Source organism: Hypanus sabinus, chromosome 11 (assembly GCF_030144855.1).
Source record: "Hypanus sabinus isolate sHypSab1 chromosome 11, sHypSab1.hap1, whole genome shotgun sequence".
Taxonomy (NCBI): Eukaryota; Metazoa; Chordata; class Chondrichthyes; order Myliobatiformes; family Dasyatidae; genus Hypanus; species Hypanus sabinus.
In genome coordinates, this window is record NC_082716.1 from 62,084,985 (window position 1) to 62,108,061 (window position 23,077).

A 23,077-nucleotide genomic window follows, 5' to 3' on the forward strand; every position below is an offset into this window, starting at 1 on the left:
TACAGAAAACACTTGGTGGAGATTATTGTTGCTAAAGGAGGTTCTACCAATTACTCAATACAAGCGTTCACAACTTTTTCCAGCCTGGACTGCGGATGATTAAGCAACGTGTTTAATAAAGACATGTAAAGTACAATTGCTCGCGTATTATTAGTTTAGGTAGATTATGTTTGTCAATTATTGTGCCTTTGATGAAGATCAGACCATATTTAATGAGAAATTAATGCAGAAAGCCAGGTAATTGCAAATTTCATGACATGTATAAACCTGATTCTGATATGGATCTCTATTGTGGACTAAGAGCTTGAAGGAAGCAGGGGGAAGGGAGAAAGTGGGAAGCACCAAAGAGACATTTTGTAATGATCAATAAACCAATTGTTTGGAATCAAATGACCTTGCCTGGTGTCTCAAGGCTGGGTGTGTCTGCACTTGCCCCACACCCCTCGCACAGCTTTCCACCCTCGCCATTCCCAACATCCTTTTCTCCTGCTAGATCTATAAACACGCTCTCTGCTCCACGTTGATGAATACAGCACCGTGCAAAAGTCTTAGGCATACTATGTATAGGTGCCCAATACTTTTGCACAGTACTAAAAGTTCTGCAGTAGGAAGCCTGCAGCACTGGTGAGGACACAGTCATCTCAAAGCTTCGATCAATTAGCAGCTTAAGCTATATCTTAAGAGCTAATGATCAAAAGGATTGGGCTTTGGGTAAAAGCAGACCAAAGACTACCACTATCTGTAAGTTAGTATTGATAATGCATGAAGAGACACTCAGTTAATTACATAACTGTTTTATGTTAGTAGTATTATTTGGTTCGTTGTTGGGGAAGAGTGTCCATTGTAGTCTCTGGTCATATAAAGTTATTAGTGCAACAAAGTGAGCTTTGCATGTGGACATTCTTGGAATCCTAGAGCAGACATGTGAACAGCTGGCGATGCATTGCCCTTACTTTCTCATCATCTGTATATTTCTTCACTGGCAGGTATGAAAACAAATGTATTTATTGAGTATTCAAGATTATAGATAGAGTAAAACACAGAACTCTCATAAACTTGATATTTTAGGAGTAAACACATAATAATGTACATGTTTTGTTAAGACAGAGGTCATTCATAACTTGGAAGATGTGAGACTAGATACAACAGCAACAAAGGAATATTAGAATTAACCTCAGAATGTAATTCACATTAGCCAAGCCATTATTAAAAAACAAACCTAGCACTAGGATTTATTTCAAGAAGGACAGAATTGAGAAGACAAGTTATGCAAAATCAGTTTAAAACCTTTGTTTAAAGTACCACATATAGTTCATGCAGGTATTTAAAAAGGATGCAGAGGCTCTAGAGAAAGTGTAGAGATTTACAGAAGTGAGATGAGAAATGCAAAACTATACATATCAAGAAAGGATGAACAGATTGGGTTTCACTTTGCTTGAAAAACAAAAGGCAGTTGATTGCTTCTAATTTAACTGAGGTCTTTGAGGGTTTTGATAGAGTGTATGCAAAAACCATGATTCAATTTCTAGGGAACAACATATTTACAGGTCATGATTACAATATAATCACCAGGAAATACAATATAGGAAATTCTGCAGAAAGTTGTTTAACCGAAGAAAGATGAAAATATTACAGGGCGTTGAAAACATTAAAGGACAGGCTAGATAAGCATGAGCGAGAAGGGAATAGAGGGTTATGTGATAAGATTTGAATGAGACCAAATGGGAGAGGGCTCGAGTAGAATATAAATGGTGGCATGTATTAGGGAGGCTAAATAGCCTGCATACCTTGTGTAATCATCTGGAGTGAAAAATTATGGAATCAAAAACAGTATTCATTCTATACTAAAGGCATTATTACCACTAAGAGTGAAATTTTCAATTTTGAAGGCTAGATACACCATAATGGATAAGATTTAAAACGGCAGGGTTTCCAATGACCTTCCGTACTTTCAAAGCGAAAACAATTCTTTCAAATACAGTTTCTATAATCTACCTTTACACATCAAGCCAATTTTGCTGAGCACTAATTCTCTTGCTCAATTCTTACCACTGATATTTAATATTTATACTACGTGCAGTAATATTTTAATGACAAACCAATCGACAATGGCATAATGGCATTATCTCATGGCAATAAACTGATTTACATCATATAGAGATGATATTAAACTAACAATTCAGTATAGATTAATAAAAACACCATTTTCATTCTAAAAAGAGATTTGAAATATATCATTTATTTCAGCAAAATTTAAGAAAAGTGTAGTATAACTGATATTTATTTATTTTAAACAGTAAATATGCAATCAGAATAATGTTTTAGTTCCTTCTCACTGAACAGACATAAATATAACCCTAGGAAAATTGAGGATTTTTGTACAAATTTTCTTAAAATATTTTCTAAAAATGAATGGAACTCCAAGCTGGAGAAACAATTTAAAGTATCTAATGAAATTAATAAAGAAATGGAACTCGCTGTCAAGAAAGGAGAGATGCAAGGGCTAGGATAAGGGATAAAAGGGGAAGTAGATGTGAAAAATTACAAGCATAAAGATTAGTGATGCAGATGATAACAGTAATACAAAAGGCATTTACTAACAAATAAATTTATTTCCTGTTGCCCTAACCATCAACAATTAAAAAGAAAATCCAAATATTTTTAAAAAAAATATTCAACTGAGTAGGCCTTCAGGATAAAGGGAGTGCAACAATAAAAATACCACGAGAAAGCTGGACAGATATGGACTCGACACTTGTTCTGTAATGCAGCTAACAACAATTCACATCCCAACGTTATTTCAGAAATAGCGAGTAACTGACTTCTACTTCTTTGACTTTTTGTTTACAAATGCACTATTTGGTATCTGTTTTATAATATTAATCTATTTCCTTCCTTATCCTTTTGTTCTAAGTACACTTGTTATCCATTCCAGTTAACCTCTCATCTTAATTCTTACAGTTCTGACTTTGTGGTGGTGTTCGGCTTCTTTCCCTTGAGATTCACCAGGCCTTTTCTCTCAGTTGGCAAGTTTAACTGTTGAAACAAATTCTTGATGACATCATTCTTAAGAACACACTCCTGCAAGTAAACGTGCAGGTTTGCGTTGGGGACTTGAATCACAATGCCATTATGTGCATTATGTCCTTAAGTTTATTGCCCATAAACTCACCTGAATGGAATATTACCTCTAATAAAAAAACAGTAGAGGAGTCAGAATACAGTAATTTACTACCAGTGTAGTTTGAATAACTACAATACTAACAACTATATGCACTTACTCAGAACAGAAATGTAAGAAAGAAAACAGAAGATCAAAGAAGTACATACAAAGAAACCACGCCCCGAAGAACTGCCAAGAGGGCCAGCCAAGGCCTGGTAGAAATCATGGGGTTTGGAAAAAGCCAGCTCTTCCTCCTCCTCAAAGTCAGCAATACTTTTTAACAAATCAGGAGGCAACAGAGGTGAGCTCTTGGCATCCTATAGGCAGAAGAAGAACAGAGGAAGAAAGCATACTCAGAGGGGAATCAAAAATAAACAGTTTTAGATCTGGCCTTAGACCTCCAAATACTGGAAATGCATTCATTCACAAAGATTCCTGGAAAAGCATAAGAATCTTATAATGCATGATTTAACCCATAGAATTACTGGAGGAAAATAGAATATTTAAATGTATTGAAGACTGAATTTAACAAGTAAAGAACAGAATTAGTTCAGGTGAATTTAAATGAACTCTTTAATACAGTTTTTACATCATCTGTTGTCTATAGTTTTTAACGTTAACCAACTACACATGGAAATAGTTTTGTTTTTGTAATGAAGTACATTTAAAGCCAATAAATCTTTTAATTAGAATTGGTGCTGGAATGACATGCAAAAATTAATAGGATTAGCAAGTGTATTATATTTGTGATTTGAAGTAACTAAAAATTGCAATGTGCAGATCAAAAATTTAACATGATTAACAGATTACTGAACATGAAAGTTCAATGAAATTGCACAAAATTGATCAAACAGAACAGGTACTGAATGAGTTGAGGATATGTAAGGAAGCTGCCTTAAGATTACTCTGCATTACAAAAAATGTTCATGAACATCTGCAATGAGGTACCAACTCAATGTTTTTTTCTTAATAGTATGTGCAAATTAACTGTAAAGCAAGCATTTATTAGCCAACTCCAACTGGGCTTGGTTATGAGCCACCTTCAAAAATTGAAGCTCTTTGAGGGCTACTGAGACAGGATACCCATGATCTAGAACCATGACATTAAATAAATGTTTACTTCCAAGTGAAATTCCTGTGCATCTTGGAGAGGAACCTGCAGAGAGTAGCATTCTCATGCATCTGTTGCCATTTTCTTTCTGGATAGTAGAGATTGCAGATTCGGAAAATACTTTCCAAACAGACCTTACAAGAGGTCTGATTTTAGACAGTAATCATTACATCTGTGGTGTTTTAAAAGTGGGGACAATGAACATTTAAAGTAGTGTATAGGTAATAATTAAGAGCTTCATTCAGCAACTATGAGGATGTGCCGTGTTTCAGTGGAAGGTTCGGGAAATTACATGATGACTCATAAGTCACAGAATACGTAGCCTCTGGTTGTTCTAAAAGCAATAGTACTTATAGGATTATTTTTCTTTCCTTCACCCACTTTCCTCCTCCCTCATTTTTAATGCTCTAAGCCTTGCTAGCAAGGAAAACATTAATTACACTACCTTAAGTACCCGTAAAGTGAACGATTGCAGTGCTAAGGCTATTTCCATAGCATTTTTAGGTAGGGAGAATCAGGATTCAGACTCAACAATGAAGGGTGGAGTGCAACATATAACAAAACAAAAAATGATCACTCTGTGTTTCAGCTCCATTCTGGTTCCTAGCAGATCAATCCCATTAGCCTAATTTTGCTTTATATTATTTCCCCAAACCCCTGCTATGTACACACATTCATCAAGTCCCTTTGATTCTTTTAACATTTAACAAACAAAGGGTAACTTACAGTACAAAAGTACCATACCATGGCTGCGGTAGGAACATGCAGGTGGGAGTTCTCCCATAAGCTTGTTACTTTTGTCTCCCTTACTATCAGAGGCCGTTTGCTTGGAAGATGTTGGATCTATGTAGAGCTGTGCACTGAGTACATGTTACAAACTAAAACAATTGTTCAGTAAAGGTTGAAGGAATGAACATCTAGTGCAGTTAATGGGGTGCTTTGTCCTGGTTGGAGCTTCTTGAGAATTACTGGAGCTGCATTCATCCAGACAATTGAATCACACTCCCAACTTGTGCCCTGTGCACAATGTAAGACTATGGAGCATTAGGGTAGTGGTTCGTTTGCTACAGAATACCCAATCTCTGACCTGCTCATGTAATTATGTGGCTGATCCAGTTAAATTCCTGGTTAAAACTGACCTCCAGAAAGTTAATGCAAACAATTCCAAAATGTAATGCCAGTGAATGTCAAAGGTAAGTGGTGGAACTCTTTTTGTTGGAGAAACTTATTGCCTGCCACCTTAATGGCACTAATATTGTCATTTAGACCATTTTATTGAGGTCTTGCTGCATGCAGGTATTGGTTGTTCCATTTATCAAGAAGCTTCAAATGAAACTAAAGATGTGCTGCCATCAACAAACATTCCCACTTATGACTACAATGGAAGGTCGATGAAGAACCAGAAAATGGTTGGTGCTAAGACAGCCTTGGAGGCTTCAAATCCACTATCATAACCATCTTGTAAATATGCTATGACTTGCACCACTGCACTGCTTTCCCTGAGGATTATGACTTCACTTTTACCAGGTTGCTTTGCTGTGTTGATGTCACGGGAAGTCATTCTTCCCTCACCTGCAGATTTTAGATCTAACACTCAAACTTTCGCAACAGCTGTGAGATGTTCTGGAGGCAAGTGGCTCTGGTTAATCGCAAACAGAATACTAATGTGCAGGTAATTACAACTAAATGCTGTTTGTCAGCATTGCTGATGACATTTTACTGATGACTGATTGGGCATTAATTAAGATGGATTATATCTGAACTGCTTTTTGTGAACAGGACATAGCTGAGGAATTTTCTACATTATCACACGGATGTCAATGTTGAACTATACTGGAACACTTTGGCTAGTTGCTCATCTAGTTTAAAATGCTGGTCTTTAGAACTACAACTTTAGTGTAATACCTTGGCTATATTCTGTACCCTCTAGAGATGGCTGCTCCAGTTAACAAATGAACCCAAGATGCTGATGGTGATAAAATTCTGTATGGCAATGTCAATGATAGATTGTCAGACTCCCTCATTATATCATTATTATGTCTCTCTAATTGCATGGCTCTTCTACAAGTGAGACCTAGCTTACTAGCCATTGCCTACATGATCCTTGTTGCATTCACATACAGATTGCTTAATTAAATAAAGAACTGAAAATGATGACTGAAACTGAGCAGCACATTACCACTGTTAAACATCCCACTTCTGATACTTCCATGGAGGGAATGTCATTAATAAAAGAGTAGAAAGCTGGGTTTCCTGCAGTGATGTTCCAAATTTCAGGTGACTGATCTCCAGCCACAACCAATTTTCACTGCACATGGCATAGCTCCAGCAAATGAAATGTTTTCCCTTAGTTACTACTGATGTTAATTTCAACAAAATGTCCTTTTCCAAAAGCCACGTTAGTAAAATGACCTAAAGCAAAATATACTAAAATAGAAAATCAATTACACATTGGATTAATTTCAAGAGACGTTAATAAATGCAATCTGAATTTTCTGCTCACATCTTCTATTACTTTACTTTCATGCACTAAGTTTTCTTACACTGGACAGGTTACCCACAAAAAGCTGTTAAACAAGATGAATTTAAAATCTCAAACTAAGTACAGTTTGAGTATCCCTTATCCGAAATCCAAATTTTTTAAGCGGTAACACGCCATCACAAATGGAGATTTCCACAAGATGTTGGGAAGGCTCGCAGGCAACGTGCAGGTCTCTGCGCACCACAAATAATTCTGAGAAGTAATTACACATATGTAATGAACAGAAGTTATTGAAAAATAGAAAACCACTGAGAAAAGCAAAAAAATGAATATCTCAATTGTGTAATGAAAAAGTGGATTCGTCACCGGAGTGAACATCTGCCACTTAATGAAATGCTGATCATGAAGCAAACAAATATCTATCACGATGAACTGAAAATTGAAGGTAATTGTGAATATTCAGCAGGCTCATTGCAGAAAAATTCATTGTTGACTTTGCCAAGATTGTCGCTGATGAAAATCTAGCACACTAAGCATCTACATCAGTACGCACGTGTGGTGAAGAAGTATAAGACAAAGAACGTTTACTGGTAGCACACAGATTCAAAGTCTGAAATGATGGCAATCACAAGCTAGCTTCATTATATATTCCAAAATCTGAAATCCAGAACACTTCCCACCCCATGCATTTCAGATAAGGGGTACTCAACCTGTATTGAAATTAATCTTTTCTTTTGACAAAAATATAAAGAAACAAACCCAAGACTGAAATACAACTTTATATATACACAGACATTATTGTGCATAGGGCACTAAATGCTATTTTAAATTATTTACAGCTTACCTCATATGACTGCATTCTAGTCATATTATCTTGGTCTGTTCGGAAAACCCCTGGATGCCGTTTCACCATATGATCATTATTCAGCTGATGTCCCATCATATGTCGCATGTCTGACAGAAGAAACATTTTTAATGACATGAAATCACATGCGCTGTGCTATCGCAGATTATTTACCTACCATCTCAAATTTTCCTTTCAACAATATCAACTTCCCATGCCCTTCTTGATATCCATTTATTTACTATACAGTAATCAAGATGAGAAACATCTTGATGAGGAACTTGAGTTCTTCCTTTCAAAGTTCATATTGTTTCATAATGGTTAATAGAAAATCACTGGATCAACAATTCCCTTTGAAATTTTTAGAGGGCTCATTTTAAGTATTAGGGATTAAAGCTGTTCACATATAAAATTAGGAAAGCTATGGGGAAAATGAAACATATTTGTACTAAAGTCAGTGTAGCACTGTTTTTTAAAATTCAGTATAAGTAGACAATGTGCTCAAGTGTTATTCTTTAGTTCAACTATTGTAATAAGCCCTATACAAGACAGTATCCTAATAAAGTTACAGTTAGCAGGATAAAACAGAAGCTTAAGGAAGTCAATTGGGACATAACAGTGATCAAGAAATAAACAGAATAAGTATTTAAAATGTAATCAAACTTCAGCTCTGCTGCAGAGACAGCAAACACCAATCAGGGCTCTATTTCCACTCTTCATTCTTTCACAACTGTGTGCGTTTCCTCCGGATGCTCTGGTTTTTTCTCATGTTCCAAAGATGTACGGTTAAGGTTAGTGAGTTGTGGTGTGCCTTGTTGGCATTGGAAGCACCACAACAGTTGCGGGCTGTCCCAGCAATCATCAGGCTGTGTTGGTCACTGACACTAAATGACACATTTCTTTGTATGCTTCAAAGTATATGTGACAAATAAAATAATCTTTATTCAAACCTGATTAAATAGAGATAAACTAAGCTCTCATTATCTACTGACTTATTATATGCACATTCATATATTAAGTCAACCATGTACTACTATAAAGGTTGGTAAATATAGGGCACAGCTTGGAATCATTTTTCTATGGTACTCAGTGAATTCTGTTTGCTGTCAGATGGATCGTGCTAAATAGTAAAATATCAATAGCTGGAGCACGGTTGAATTTAGGGTCAGGAATAGTGGCTTCATTTGTGGCTACCAGAGTAAGGTCCTGGTTGATAGCAAACTGAAACATACAACGTGAAACGTGGGATCATGAATAAAGGCCTTGATGGGTTGTGGTTATGAATTAACAACCAAGTAGAAACTGGCCTCCTTAACAACCAGTTTACACATTAATTATGATAAGCTATAGACTTGAATATATTAATCAGAATTGTTCTTGAGGCTCATTGCACAAGGATACCTATATGCATTTAACTTACCATAGTCCCATGCAAAGTCCTGCAATTTTTGCACATCGGAAGGATTCTGGGTAAAAGGCTCCATAGCAAAACTCTTCAGATTCTTTTCCATCTGGACTTGTGATTGTTGAAGTGACTTTTCAAATAGCTTCAGAGGGTCCTGATGCATGTAATAGGGCTGTTGTTTCAGAGACATCTGTATAGAATTCTTCTGATGCTGAGAGGAGACTGGATGATGCTGATTCCAAAGCTGGTTGGTCTGATCAGCCTGCAGATACTCATTGAGAGAAAATATAGAACTTTAATTGCAAGGACGCAAAAATTGATCACCTATAACAAGGCCTTTAATCCTTTTATTAGACAAGCATTCTCCAAGTATTGTCTGATAAAAGATCACAACAAAAATCCATTTATCCATCTTATATTGCTGAGCCACAATCTCTCAAATATATTTAATATAAATAAGGTACAAGTAGTAAGCTATTTTCTCAGTTTTTCAAGTCCAAAAAAAACCTCCCAATTGCCAACATCAGAAAGACAAAAATCATTACACTGAGGCCACCTTTTGCAGAATGAGGACACAACTAATCTCAATGCCCATATTATATCACAAACCATAGGAGTATGGTTAAATAAAAGTGCACAAGGATAGTGAAACAAACATTTATTTTTAATGCTTAGATATAAAGGCAGATTTATAAACAACTATTGAGCTTAAAAGTAAGCAAATAGTACAAACGTTGTTTATTTCATTATTTATATATTTCAAATGCATAGATTTCAAACATTCCCAAAGAAGCATTAATATTCATAACCTTGAATTGATGTATCCAATTCTAATCAATGGATAATGCCTTTTAAAAAATATATAGTAGGACAACAGATTAACAAATAGAAGAACCACATACTACTGCAGATCATTTTCAACACTATCATACAATAGCTTTATGTTGGCATTATCTCAGAGACTGACGATTCTCTGCTCACAAGATAAAGAAATAGCTAGTTTTAAAAACTGGATTATTTATAAATCTATAATATTTTTGTACCTACTTGCAGTGCTTTTCATTAATACTTGGATCTACCACACTTGCCTTACCTGCTGAGGTCCGAGATGGTGTTGATTCTTTCCCATTGGCTGCACTGCCTTGGTGGGCGACTGCTGGTTCACAACCTGAACCTGAAGCTGTGACTGGGATGGAGTGACCTGCTGATGTTGCTGAGATTGCTGCTGCTGTTGCTGGGGTCCTTGGTTTATTGGCCCTTGTCCTGAAGGGCGCTGCTGGCTATAGGGGACATGGGATTGCTTTCCGCCTGGTACCTGGTTTCCTGACTGTGGGTGGCCAGTGGCTTGGATGAAAGGTCCTGGTATGGAGACTCCAGGTGGAAATGTATAGCCAGGAGTCATTTGGAAAGTAACTGGTGGCGACACCAGATAAGGAGGTGGAGGAAACCCTGCAATTAAAACAAAGACACTAATACTGATTTTATCAGATATGCCAGTCTATTCCAGCTTTACAGAAATATCTCCTAACTATTAAACAAAGCAGCTCCATTACAAGAAAATACTGGTAAAACATGAATTGTTTAGTAAGAAAGAATTAATCACCATCTATCCAATGAACTGCAGTAAAATTGAGAAAACAGTTATCCAAAATAAAGTTTACACATTCTTCACAAGAACAGATTATGTGAAAGAAAAAACAGAATAGGTAGTATTTGCAGGTTCATTTCATCCAAAATAGCAGGAGGATTTGGGGCAAATGAAAAAGGCAAGAAATTGTAAAATTAAGGTGTTAGGTAAAGACTGACAAGGCAGAATAGGGTAATTAGGTTATTGTTTCCAAGGGGGAACAATTGAGATCCTCAAGGCCCTCTTTTGTGAACAATAGAATATTTATAGGGCAAGCTCTAATCTTCATTAAGTTGTAAACCAAGCCAATACCATAGACTGCAAAAGTAATGCAGATGGAAAATAGTCCAAACAAAAAACAATTTCTGTTTTAAAAAAAGTGCTAGGAAAAGAACTCCGAAGAAAAATACATGAGAAGGGTGAATAAAGGTAGAATGACAATGACACAAGAACAACAAAAGGAATTGAGGAAAGAAAAAGTTAAAAGAAAGCATCCAGGTTCAAAGCAAACACTAAAATGCCAAGTGAATAACAAAGGAATTTGCATTATGTAGGCACTAGGTTTGTCAAGGAATGGTTTGGTCATAAAAGGGAATAAAGTAAAAGAAATAATGAAGGTGGTGAAATTAAAACCAAAAAGCGCTGCTCAGATGTCCAGTGATTTACCACAAGATTGGCCTAATGTACACCTCTTCATATGCATGGTCATTTCTTCTTAGAAAATTGATCTTTGGAAAGAGGATTTAAAAGAATGCAAACATTGGTAAAAAAAAATTACCACTTGATGCACATCAGACCATAAGATATAGGAACAGAATTACGCCATTTAGCCCATCAAGTCAACTCTGCCATTTCATCATTATTTTCTCCTGCCTCTCTCCCCCCCCCACCCTATCCCTTCACACCCAGACCAAAAAGGAATCTAACAATCTTTGCCTTAAATATACATGGTCTCCACAGCTGTCTGTGGCAATAAGTTCTACAGATTCACCACTCTCTGGCTAAAGAAACTCCTCCTCACCTCCATTCTATCAAGACACCGCTCTATTCTGAGGCTCTGTCCTCTAATTTTAGACATTACCACCATCAAATACCAAACTGGGTACCAGATGAACAGCTAAAAGAATAGGGTGGAGAAAAGGTCCCCTTGTGTTACCTTAGAAGTCATATAGAGTACTGCGTAACTTCAACGATGGCAAAGGAAGGATTAATGTTAGTGTAGTACTTTACATTCTCCAACACGGAACTAACTTAAACTACCCTTTAAAAAAAGGGTCACAATGTGGGCAATTATCATAAGGTACTTAGATATCCTTAAGTAGCCCATTAACAAACGATATTGTTATGACTGGTACTGGGAAAGGGACAGATTTATCAAGTTGCCATAGGGAGGGGGTGAGGGAGATCACTGGGCTTACCCAGAAGTAATGACAAGAAACTTACAAACTGTGGTTTCAGTACTTATGAAAAGTTTTGACAGTGAATAATCAGTCTTTCTTGTGATATGCAGTGGTGGGACAGACATATTATATAGTAACAGCAGCCCCAGGTTATACCCAGGGTTGGAAACAGTGCCCTATGGAAATTCGCAAAGTCGCCACTGGAAACCTGACTTCAAACCTGGCTACTGGAGAGTGAACTTTGCCTCAGCCAGCAGTAGATGTAGTAACAAAGAAGAACCTCACAATACAACACATTGATATGGATCAATACTTGTGGGACTATGTTGTTACCGAGTTACCACTGATTCCTAATTTGACAGCAGATTGGACACAAGTTGTGGAGGATGCAAGAGAGATAATCCATCAATGGTCTAAGCAAACTAAAGTAATTGAAACACCCGATGTTAAGGCAAATGAAGTATTGGGCAGCTTCGATTTTTGAAGCAAGTTTTAGAATTAGGGATCAAATTTTTAAATACATCCATGATGAGAATAGTATTGCATGCTGCTCTAATACTAATTTTATGTATGTTGATAACTATAATGCTTAATGTTTATCAACTTAGAAGGTGGAAGGAAAAAAATTATGTGAAAATTAGATGATGACCCTCTTAGAAAACAGAAAATTACTGTCCATAGAGAAAGTGTGTGAATTCAGTAAGTAAATGTTACTTTTACCTTTAATTTTACTAGTAATCATTTATTTACTAAATTCACACTTTCTATACTGACAGTCATCTTTTCTGTTTTATTTCAAGGTCATCCTCTAATTCTCACACAATTTCAGCTTACACTTTCTAAGTTAACGGGGCTGGGCTATGATGGCACTAGACAGCAGCTTCTTTGAGCTCATCTGTGGAAACAGTTTGGTATCTCTCGTTTTCCAGTTCAAAGTGGATGGGGTTCTGTTTAAGACCCTGATCTACAGCTGCACTAGAACTTCGATTCTTTATGACATTGCTTCCTGTTCTCGGGGTTTGCTGACTGGCCGCTTTTTGATATCCCAAGTTTGCAGTCTAGATGACAAGAGCACATTTGGGGTTCTGAGGCTTTGCAGACCTGGAGACAAGCTGATTCTATGCTGGAGACGCTGACTGAAGCGTCGCGAGAAAACGGAATATCAGGAAGAATGGATCATGTGTCAGAGGGCTCTGTACTATGGTCACACTCTCTCTGTCATTGGTGGGGGAAAGTTGGTTGTCGATTCTCAAGTCAGGAGAACTTGGGGGGGGGGGGGGAAGAAAAGTGACTTGGCAGACTTTAACACCACAAATCAGCAAGTGTTTTTTTGTCTTAGTCTCCCCTCTTGCTGTGTGACACCCCACTGCCCCTTTATTAGGGAAAGAGAGACAGAGAGAAAGAGAGCCTGTGGCATGTTGGATAAACGATTAGTTTTTGTTGTACTGCAGATCATGGTCTTTCTAAGGAGGCTTTGCTATGCTTGCTTGGGGGGTGGAGGGGGTTGAACCTTTTTTTGCTCAAGTAAGTAGGAGAGGGGGAGGGTCAATTACTGCCGCTTTTGCATGGGATGTGGGGGAATGGGGGGCTTTAGGGTTCTAATGTTTTTACTGTTGCTCATTCTTTGGGGTATCCTATTTTCATGGATGTCTGCAAAGAACAAGGATTTCACGCTGTATATTGTAGACATACTCCGATATTAAATGGAACTATTGAACTATATAATGTGAGTGCAACACACCTACTGGGGATCCATAGCTGTCCCATGGACAGTCAACAGAATGAGAAGTGAATAATGATCCTAAGATAAATACCTTTGGATCAAGTGGAGGAAGATGTTGGCCAGAAAAAACTACAATCTACTAATCAGTGAACAGGAATGAGGCAAGTGTAGTGGAAACAGACAAAACAAAAGTCTTTGTTCTTGCCATGTGGTTGCAGGAATGGAGGCTGTCTTTTTGTGAACTAACTTTTGCACTGGGACAACTTAAACAGAGCAGCTGAACATGGACACAAGGAGTTTCTGTTAATGATCTGCTAAACCCGAGACCATTCTCAGATAAGAAGCAGTTTATTTCATAAAATGACAATTTTGCAGAAGAAACGGCCTAAGATCTGATCACCTAGGTGCAGCGTTTGGCTGACTTGGTCAGAGTTGGACAGAGCAAAAGACATTACTTGGGTCACAAGGCTGAAGGGAGAGCCATACTGTTTGTAGCCTTGGGCCACATCCAAAGAGAAACTGACACAGGTCGGTTAGATTACCTTGAGTCAACAAAATTGAACCATCATAGTTCGATCTGATATGGAAACGAATAAAACAGGAGGATTTTGGGAGGACAGGCAGCAATGCCTCTGGAGACCAGCCATTTGGGATATGGAAGACCCTATGTCAGCCACATGGAGAATAAATCAGGACCACAAGGAATGCCTGGCCAGCACAGACTCCTTTTCCCAGGTATTACCATTTATATTCTTTGACTGCTCATGGAGAATCAGAGAAACCTAGTTGATGTGCGCACATTTAGTTCATTTGTAAATTCATGTGCCTATTAGTTCAGACAATAAAGATATCTGTAGTAAATACAGATCCTCTCTGTGCCAAACTGATAATTATTGTTGAGGGTTAATCCTTGTAACAATCCCCTCACCCAAATCACTGGCACAGTTTGAAAAAACGCTCAGGCCTGCAACAGTCCAATGGTCACAGCCTTCTAACCTGAAAATAATCTATTTACAGGCAGTCCCCGGGTTACATACAAGTTCCATTCCTGAGTCCGTCTTTAAGTCGGATTTGTACATAAGTCGGAACAAGTATATCCGGTATTATTTAGCGTCAGTCAGTCAAAAGTTTGTCTTAGTATATATTTTACCTTTCTATGCATATAAAACACTTAAGAAACGTAGTTATTTCAATAACTAAACCACTGCGTTGCTTAGTAACAATTGTAGCTTTCATCGGGGCAGGGCTTTTCACATGCTCCATTATTCTCACTTTATCCGTTATCCTTTAAAATTGTTCCGATCCTTGACTGACTGTAGCCTAACACTTTTCCAATGACTGATGGCGTTTCACCTCTTTCCAAACACTTTTATTATTTCCACTTTATTTTGAATCGCGATCGCTTCCTGTCAATGGAGCAGAAACACTGCGGGCGGCAGGTCCTGACCTGCGACAGCTCCCAAGGTCCGCTGGGTCCTAAGGACCACAGCACTGATTCCTCGGGTGCTAAACTGCACCACACTGAGACAGGTTAAATGGGACAAGTGGGGGCTGTGCTGGGTTTGGGTATTTGATCCTCCACAATATTCCACGTGGAAATTTAAACTGGAGGTGGCAGTGGGTTTTTTTTTTACGAGGTCGAGTTGCGTGCTCGACATCAACCTGGCACAGATGGTACAGGAGTCACTTGATCATTAATCAACCCGGCACGGGAGCAGTCTGTCACTAAATCGAACTCAGGAACCTCCGTTCTCTAGCCCGGTGCTGATCTGACTGTGCCACCAGCCGACCGGAATGGGGGGTGGGGGTGGTCAAGGTGAATCTTACTAAGAAAAATTTAAGCCAAATACAAAATTACACACAGTAACAACAGCAACGACTTAAAATGGCAGACAGCATTCTCCTTCCTCGGTTCGTAAGTACGCGGTGTCCGTAAATCGGACGTTCGTAACTCGGGGACTGCCTGTATTCCTATTTTCTGCTCATGAACCAATCCTCAAGTGATTGTGCATGATTTTCTTAGTTAAGATCCTTCCTCCTTAATAACATTCTCTGAAAGTCAGGCTGATTCCACCTCCTTTTCCAATCTGCCAATCTCTTAGAAGTATCCTGGAACATTTAATCCCCAATTTTGTCATTTGCAACCTTATCTATATAATGGCTGTAAGATTACACCCATTAATTTCTATATGTGCATTCTGTTCAACAACCTTGATATAATTTACTCTAAAGCAAAATACCGTATAAAATATTTATAAAATACTGAAAGCAAATGAATCTATTATTCCCAAAGGAAGTCACATGAATTTACAGAATATACAATTTAAGTATGGGGTGAGGAGCTGCTTATATATAATTTGGCTTCACTTAACCTTGGACAAACTCTAACAGCCAGACTGAATTTGATAATGTGAACTTAACTACATATACAAATAAATTCAACTCAGCAAAATCAGCTTCAGGCAGAGTATTGCACAGAACTTAGTAAATTGAGACATATGGACATCTCTGATTAACACCTAATTGAAATCCACCAGTAAATCTGCATACAAACATCAAAGCTCCTTTTGTATCATTTTAAAACATAATCAATAGGGTAAGTTCTCAAATCAACATGCTGAGTGGTGGTTCAGTTTATAATACATCCAACTGCTCACTTACCTGGCCGGCTAGGAAGAGGAGGAAATGCTCCTGGATGGTGAATGGGGATGAACTGTGAATTGCTGGTTTGGTTTGGTGACTGCGTCACTGGTGTCTTCCTTGCCTCTGATACAGGTGTCTTTCGTAATTCAGACTGAGCTTTTACCTGATAAACAAATTTTATATCAGATACTAAAAACTTCAACTTTTTCCTTGACCTGTTAAGTTTGAGACAGATTAAGCTAACAGCAAACGCAAAATTCAGATCTCTTGCTAGATAATTCCAAACCAAATGTCCATCAAGGCTCCTTTTAATTGAAAAACAAAGTACGTCCACGAGTTTCAGAAATTATCTTTCATTGTGTCCCAGACAAATCTAATCATAAACTGATTTGAAGTGTAAATGTGTTGGTCGATAAGAATAAGTAGACTCAATTATTCTGTCTGACATCTTATTTTGCTGCCATTCTGGCTACTAGAATTGACTGCTTTAGATACACTTTTAAATTCAAATTCTCTTGTAGATAGTGCAGTAAGAACTTCTTCAGCCAAAGGTGGCTACAATGTAGTATCCACACATGGAGGCGGTGGTGCTTGACCACGCAGATTGTCTAAAGCTCAATCACTCTTACATTTTAAATGGCATGGACTTGAGTTGATAATTAGTGAGGACGTTAAATGTTTTCAAGGACACTCTGGGCCATCTTTAAGCATTTTCGGTCCTCCTAGAAATCTCATGTCCTGACAGAGGAATCTTATTGGGAAGGCATGATAGTGTACCAGTTAGCAACGCTTTACAGCACCAGTGCTCCGGGTTCAATTCCACCATTTTCTTTAAAGAGTTTGCGTGTTCTTCCTGTGACTGCTTCGGTTTCCTCCCACATTCTGAAGATGTATGGGCTTGGTTTACTTAGCCGAGGTCATGATATGTTGGTATGAAAAGCATGGTGACACTTGCAGACTGCCTCCGGCACATCCCCCCACTGTTAGTCAATGATGCAAATGACCTACGCCAGTGTACGTTTTGATGTACATGTGATGAATAAAGTTAATCTAAAGTTCAGAACCTTCAGGCATATAAACAATGCAGCTCACCTAACTAGAACCACAATCATAGGGTTGCTGATCCAGCTATTTGATCAATGGACTTGGAGAACTGCACAGATGGTATTGGTTACACTCCCCCAGTGTCTTGTGATGCCTGCTGTATTGTGCCCATCTTTCAAAGCTTACTGGAGGGCAGAGATCATTTCTGCTCAGTATATTAAATGTTTTCTGTTGAGCTTTGAGGTCCTGATGTCTAAAAATTCTTTTCCTCAGTCAGTCAAAGGCAAGGTAAATTCTATCAATGGTTTCCCATGTCTAACTGTTGAACATGATTGTCAGAGGCATAGCACGTAGTGGAAACTGATTGTGAGAGGAGCTTAGCCCCTTAATGTATAATGTAAGCTCCATCCACTCATGCAATTGCTTGGCCTTTTAATATGGGCTTGGCACATGCTGCCTGCTTACTGTAAATCAGTACCAAGATTAGGGTGCTTTTGTTTCAGGAATGGAGGCAATGAAGGTTGAACAGTTTCCTGCTCATCCAGTAGGTTCACCCTTCTCCAGCAAGAAGCCTGTTGGAGACAAACTGCAATATTGGAACGATATTGGTTGTTGCAGAGATGACATATACATTAGGTGAAATATTTAAATCAAGACCCACCCACCTGTTCAGGCCAAAGTTGATTTACTAAAATAAGTTCCTGATTTTATTGTTAATCAAACAATAGTTCACTTCATGATCTGAACAACAGACATTTCTAGAATTTTATTTTATGCGAAGGGGTGAGACATACTCAGTAGCCAGATATCAAAAGAAAGCACTTTACATTACTATTAGAGATTACTAGTGCATTCCAAGTAAACACTGAATTTGGTAGTTAATGATGATGAGCAGGTAGCTACACTGCAAGTACATTTCCTTCTACAGAAAGATGATTTAATAGTTTTCCATGCTTTCTCACTGACTATTTAAAGCTTATGCTAAAATGGTTTCTTCACAACTGTGTGAAGCTGAATCTTATTTACACTGCAGTCTGTATAATGGATTTTAAAACAAATTAAATGTTTAATCAATTATCTATATGCTTATTGGCCCTTGATTGCTCGAAGGAATATTTTGCGTCAAAAGAGGACAATTATTTTGGGGGGGTAGCATTCCTCATCTTATTTCAAAAATCCACTATGTGGATGCACATGCTGAAAATAAAAAACTATTAAAGGCAGGGGAACAGATCAGAGATGTAAAAATGAGGCTGAGCTTGAGACAAAGACTGTCCGGGGGGCGTCAAGTCAACCATCCAAAAACATGAAGAGGTAAAAGAATTGGTACAACAGGGGCTTATTTATTGAAAGAAGAATTTGTAAGTTTAGACATTGAAGAATCGGGAGCCAATATAAATGACTCAGCATTGAGGTGCCCAATTAACATGAAAGAACATGGGTAACGGTGGTTAAGATAACTCAGTCAATAGGTAGATTTATAACTCTTGTGGTTGAGGTTTTATTTAAAGTTCAAAGACTGTACACCTTTACCAGTAAATGAGTATATTCCTAGTGTTTAATTAACTTGCCTCAGACTTCAGTTCAGCATGAACAGAATACCAAAATTTAAATAATCTGGTTAACCTGAGCCATGAACAATTGACAGAAATTCTGGCTTATGCTATACTGGATGGTCAACAAACAATGAGACAATACAGTACAAAGGACGAGAGAGGGAGAGAGGGAGGGAGGGGGAGAGAGAGAGAGAGAGAGGGGGGGAGAGAGAGGGAGAGAGGGAGAGAGGGAGAGAGGGAGAGAGGGAGAGAGGGAGAGAGGGAGAGAGGGAGAGAGGGAGAGAGGGAGAGAGGGAGAGAGGGAGAGAGGGAGAGAGGGAGAGAGGGAGAGAGGGAGAGAGGGAGAGAGGGAGAGAGGGAGAGAGGGAGAGAGGGAGAGAGGGAGAGAGGGAGAGAGGGAGAGAGGGAGAGAGGAGAGAGAGAGAGAGAGAGAGAGAGAGAGAGAGAGAGAGAGAGAGAGAGAGAGACCAGTGTTCATTTACATGTTGACACCACATCAACAACATACAGAGAACAATGACTAAAGAAGAACCAATGGTGGTCATGAATGTAATGATTCAGATTGTTGGAGATAATCTGGTTAAATAAGGGCACCCCCACCAAGCTGGGCAATGAAAGAAAGGCACCGTAAGAAGCTACAGTGAACATCACAGAACTATAAGAAGCATTCAGAAGAAATGGTGCATTAGTCTTTTAAATGGTGCATGACTTCTTTGTGTTATTTCAACAGAGGAAGTTCAAGAGAAACCTTAAAGATGAGACCAACTTTTGAGAAATGCCAAGACATTCAAGTTGTAGAGAGATCTTGCCAAGTATCATAAAGAAAGTAAGCTAACTTGCAATTATTGGATAGAAGAGGCAAGCAAAACTGGTACAGGAGCATGAAGATACAAACTCAATGTTTTAGAAACAGCTTCTTCCCCTCTACCATCAGATTTTTGAGTGGATAATGAATCAACCCATGTACACTACCTCATCTCTTTTTGCACTACTTATTTACGATACACTGTATTTCTTATTGTAATCTAGTTTTTTTATGTATGAACTGTACTGCTACTACAAATTTCATGACATATGCCAGTGATACTACATCTGATTCTGACTGGTTCTAAATTTGGTTGGTGAAAACAGCGTGGTCAACTAAATAGTTTCAAAATGATTGTAGTATAAAAGTAGACATTACCAAATTTGAAATTAATGAAACAATTTCTGCAAAAGTTCCACAGATTCTGGAGATAGAGTGGGGTATGCTATAAGATAAAGGAGGCAGTGTTGTGTCTCTAAAAGAAATTCAAGGTGGATAGGACATATCATGGGTTGTTAAGAGAAAAAAGACAAGAAATTTCTGGGATCTTGACCAAGGTCTTTATGTCCTCTCTAGCCACAGGCAAGGTTGCAGAGGACTGGCGAGTAGCTAATGTTGTTCTATTATTCAAGAATGGAAATAGGGATAATCCTGGTGACTTTAGACTGGTGAGTCACGCCAGTCATCCACTGGAAAGTATTCTGAAGAGTAAGATTTTTTGAGAATTTGATAAACCACATCATGGCTTATGCAGGCAATCGTGCCTCACTAACTTGATTGAATTTTTCCAGAGGTGGCACTGAAGGCAATTGATGAGAACAGAGCTGTAAATGTTGTCTATTCAGATATTACCAAAGTGTTTGACAAGAACTTTTATGGTACACCTTTAACAGTCAAGGAATTGAGTCAGGAAGTTACATTAGAGCTTCATAAAACTCTGGTTAGGTCTCAACTGGAATATGCATTCAATTCTGATTGTTCCATTATAGGAAGGATATCGAGTCCTTGGGAATGTTTACCAGGATGCTGGCTAGATTAGAGGACATGTGCTAGGAGGACAGGTTGGATGAACTTGGGTTGTTTTGTCTGGAGCAGCAGAATCTGGTAAGATCTGAGAGAGGTCAAAAAGATTATAAGAGGCATTGATAGGGTAGAGAGCTGCTATCTTTTTTCCAGGGTTGAAAAATTTAATAGTAGAAGGCATGCATTTAATGTGAGAGGGAGTGTTTAGAGGATATATGTAGGGTAAATACTTTAAAAAAAACAGAACGTGGTGGGTGCCTGAAATGAGTTGCCAGGAGTGGTGGTGGAGGCAAAAACAGCACTGGCATTGCATTCAAGAACCTCTTAGATAAGCACATGAACGTGCAAAGAATGAAGAGATACGGACCTTGTGTAGGCAGCAAGGTTTAGTTTAATTAGGCATGTAACTACCAGTTTAATTAGTTTGGTACATCTTTGTGGACCAAAGGGCCTGTTTCTGTATTGCACTGTACTCTGTTCTATGTTATATGTTGGTACCAATGACATAGGTAGAAAAAAGGAGGAGGTCCTTAAGAGAGAATTCAGGGAGCTGGGGAGGAAGCTGAAAAGCAGGATCTCCAGAGAGGTAATCTCAGGATTGCTGCCTCTGCCACGTGCTGACGAGCGCAAGAATAGCATGGTCAGGCATATTAATGTGTGGCTGAGAGACTGGTGTACGGGGCAGGGCTTCAGGTTCCTGGATCATTGGGGCCTCTTCTGGGGGAGATACAACCTGTACAAAAAGGATGGGTTACACCTGAACCCAAAGAGTTCCAATATCCAAGCAGGCAGGTTTAACAGAGCTGTTTGGGAGTGGGATGGGAACAGGAGTGATAAGGCTGAGGAAGGGGAAAACAGAAATAAATCAAAGATAGTGTGCACCAGAGATGACAGAAAGGGCAGGCAGGTGATGAGGCATAATCACAGCCAATGGGATGAGTTACGGGGCAATAGAAGTGTGGTGCAATTAAAACAGAAAGCAACAAATACTGGACTGAAAATGTTATATTTGAATACATGTAGCATAAGAAATAAAATGGGCTATCTTGAAATTGGCAAGTATGACGTTGTGGCCATCTCTGAAACTTGGCTAAAGGATGGCTGCCATTGGGAGCTGAACTTCCAAAGATACACAGTGCATCAGAAAGATTGGTGAGTAGGCGGGGGGGGGGGGGGGGGCGGTGTGGCCCTGTATATAAGAAATAATATTAAATCATTAGAAATGGATGACATAGGATTGGAAGGTGTAGAGTCTCTATGGGTTGAGTTAAGGAATGGCAAGGGTAAAAGAATCTTAATGGCAGTTGTATCCAGGCCTCCAAACAGCTGCCAGGACGTGGATTACAAATTACAGCAAGAGATAGAAAAGGCCGTGTCAGAAGGGCAATGTCATGATAATCATTGGGGATTTTAATAAGAAAGTGGATTGGCAAAACCAGTCCAGGACTGGAGCTCAATAGAGAGAATTCATCGGATGTCTAAGGGATGGCTTTTTAGAACAGCTTGTTGTTGAGCCCACTAGGGGATCAGCTGTGCTGGATTGGGTGTTGTGCAATGATCCGGAGGCGATAAGAGAGCTTAAGGTTAAGGAACCTTTAGAGAACAGTGATTACTATATGATCAAGTTCAATTTGAAATTTGAGAAGGAGAAACTAATTTCCAATGTGTCGGTATTTCAGTGGAATAAAGGAAATTACAATGGCATGAGAGGGGAACTGGCCAAGGTTGACTGGAAAGGGACACTAACAGGAAGGACATCAGAACAGCTAGAGTTTCTGCAAAAAATGAGGAATGTGCAAGACGGATATATTCCAAATAAGAAGAAATTTTTGAATGGAAGAGGGACACTACCTTGGCTGACAAGTGAAGTCAGTGCCAAAGTAAAAGCAAAAGAGAAGGCATACAAGGAAGCCAAAGCTAGTGGGAAGATAGAAGACTGGGAAGCTTTTAAAAGCTTGCAGAAGGAAACTAAGATCATTATGAAGGAAAAGATAAATTATGAAAGGAAGCTGGCGACTAATATCAAAGATACTAAAAGCTTTTCTAAGTATATGGGTAACTATAAGACCGATAGAAAATGACACTGGAGATAGAGATGCAAAGATGTCAGTGGAGCTGAATGCATATTTTGCATCAGTCTTCACAATGGAAGATATTTGCAGTATACCGGACATTCAAGAGTGTCAGGAAAGTGAAGTATATGCAGTGAAAATAACGACTGAGAAGGTGCTCAGGAAGCTTAATGGTCTGA

The 23,077-nt window shown here is 38.6% G+C and overlaps 1 protein-coding gene across 4 annotated transcripts in view; it reads right to left on the minus strand.

The window, feature by feature from the left end:
- Positions 1–23,077, minus strand: part of smg7 (SMG7 nonsense mediated mRNA decay factor) — a 119,335-nt gene that overhangs the window by 21,859 nt on the left and 74,399 nt on the right. For 3 of the 4 annotated variants that reach the window (XM_059984477.1, XM_059984478.1, XM_059984475.1), the window contains 4 exons: positions 16,417–16,561; positions 10,099–10,454; positions 9,021–9,276; positions 7,601–7,710 (listed from right to left, as the gene is read on the minus strand). In XM_059984477.1, coding sequence (XP_059840460.1) covers positions 7,601–7,710; positions 9,021–9,276; positions 10,099–10,454; positions 16,417–16,561 — 867 coding nt within the window. The remainder of the gene's footprint in view (positions 1–7,600; positions 7,711–9,020; positions 9,277–10,098; positions 10,455–16,416; positions 16,562–23,077) is intronic. The other variant, XM_059984476.1, reaches the window with a different exon arrangement.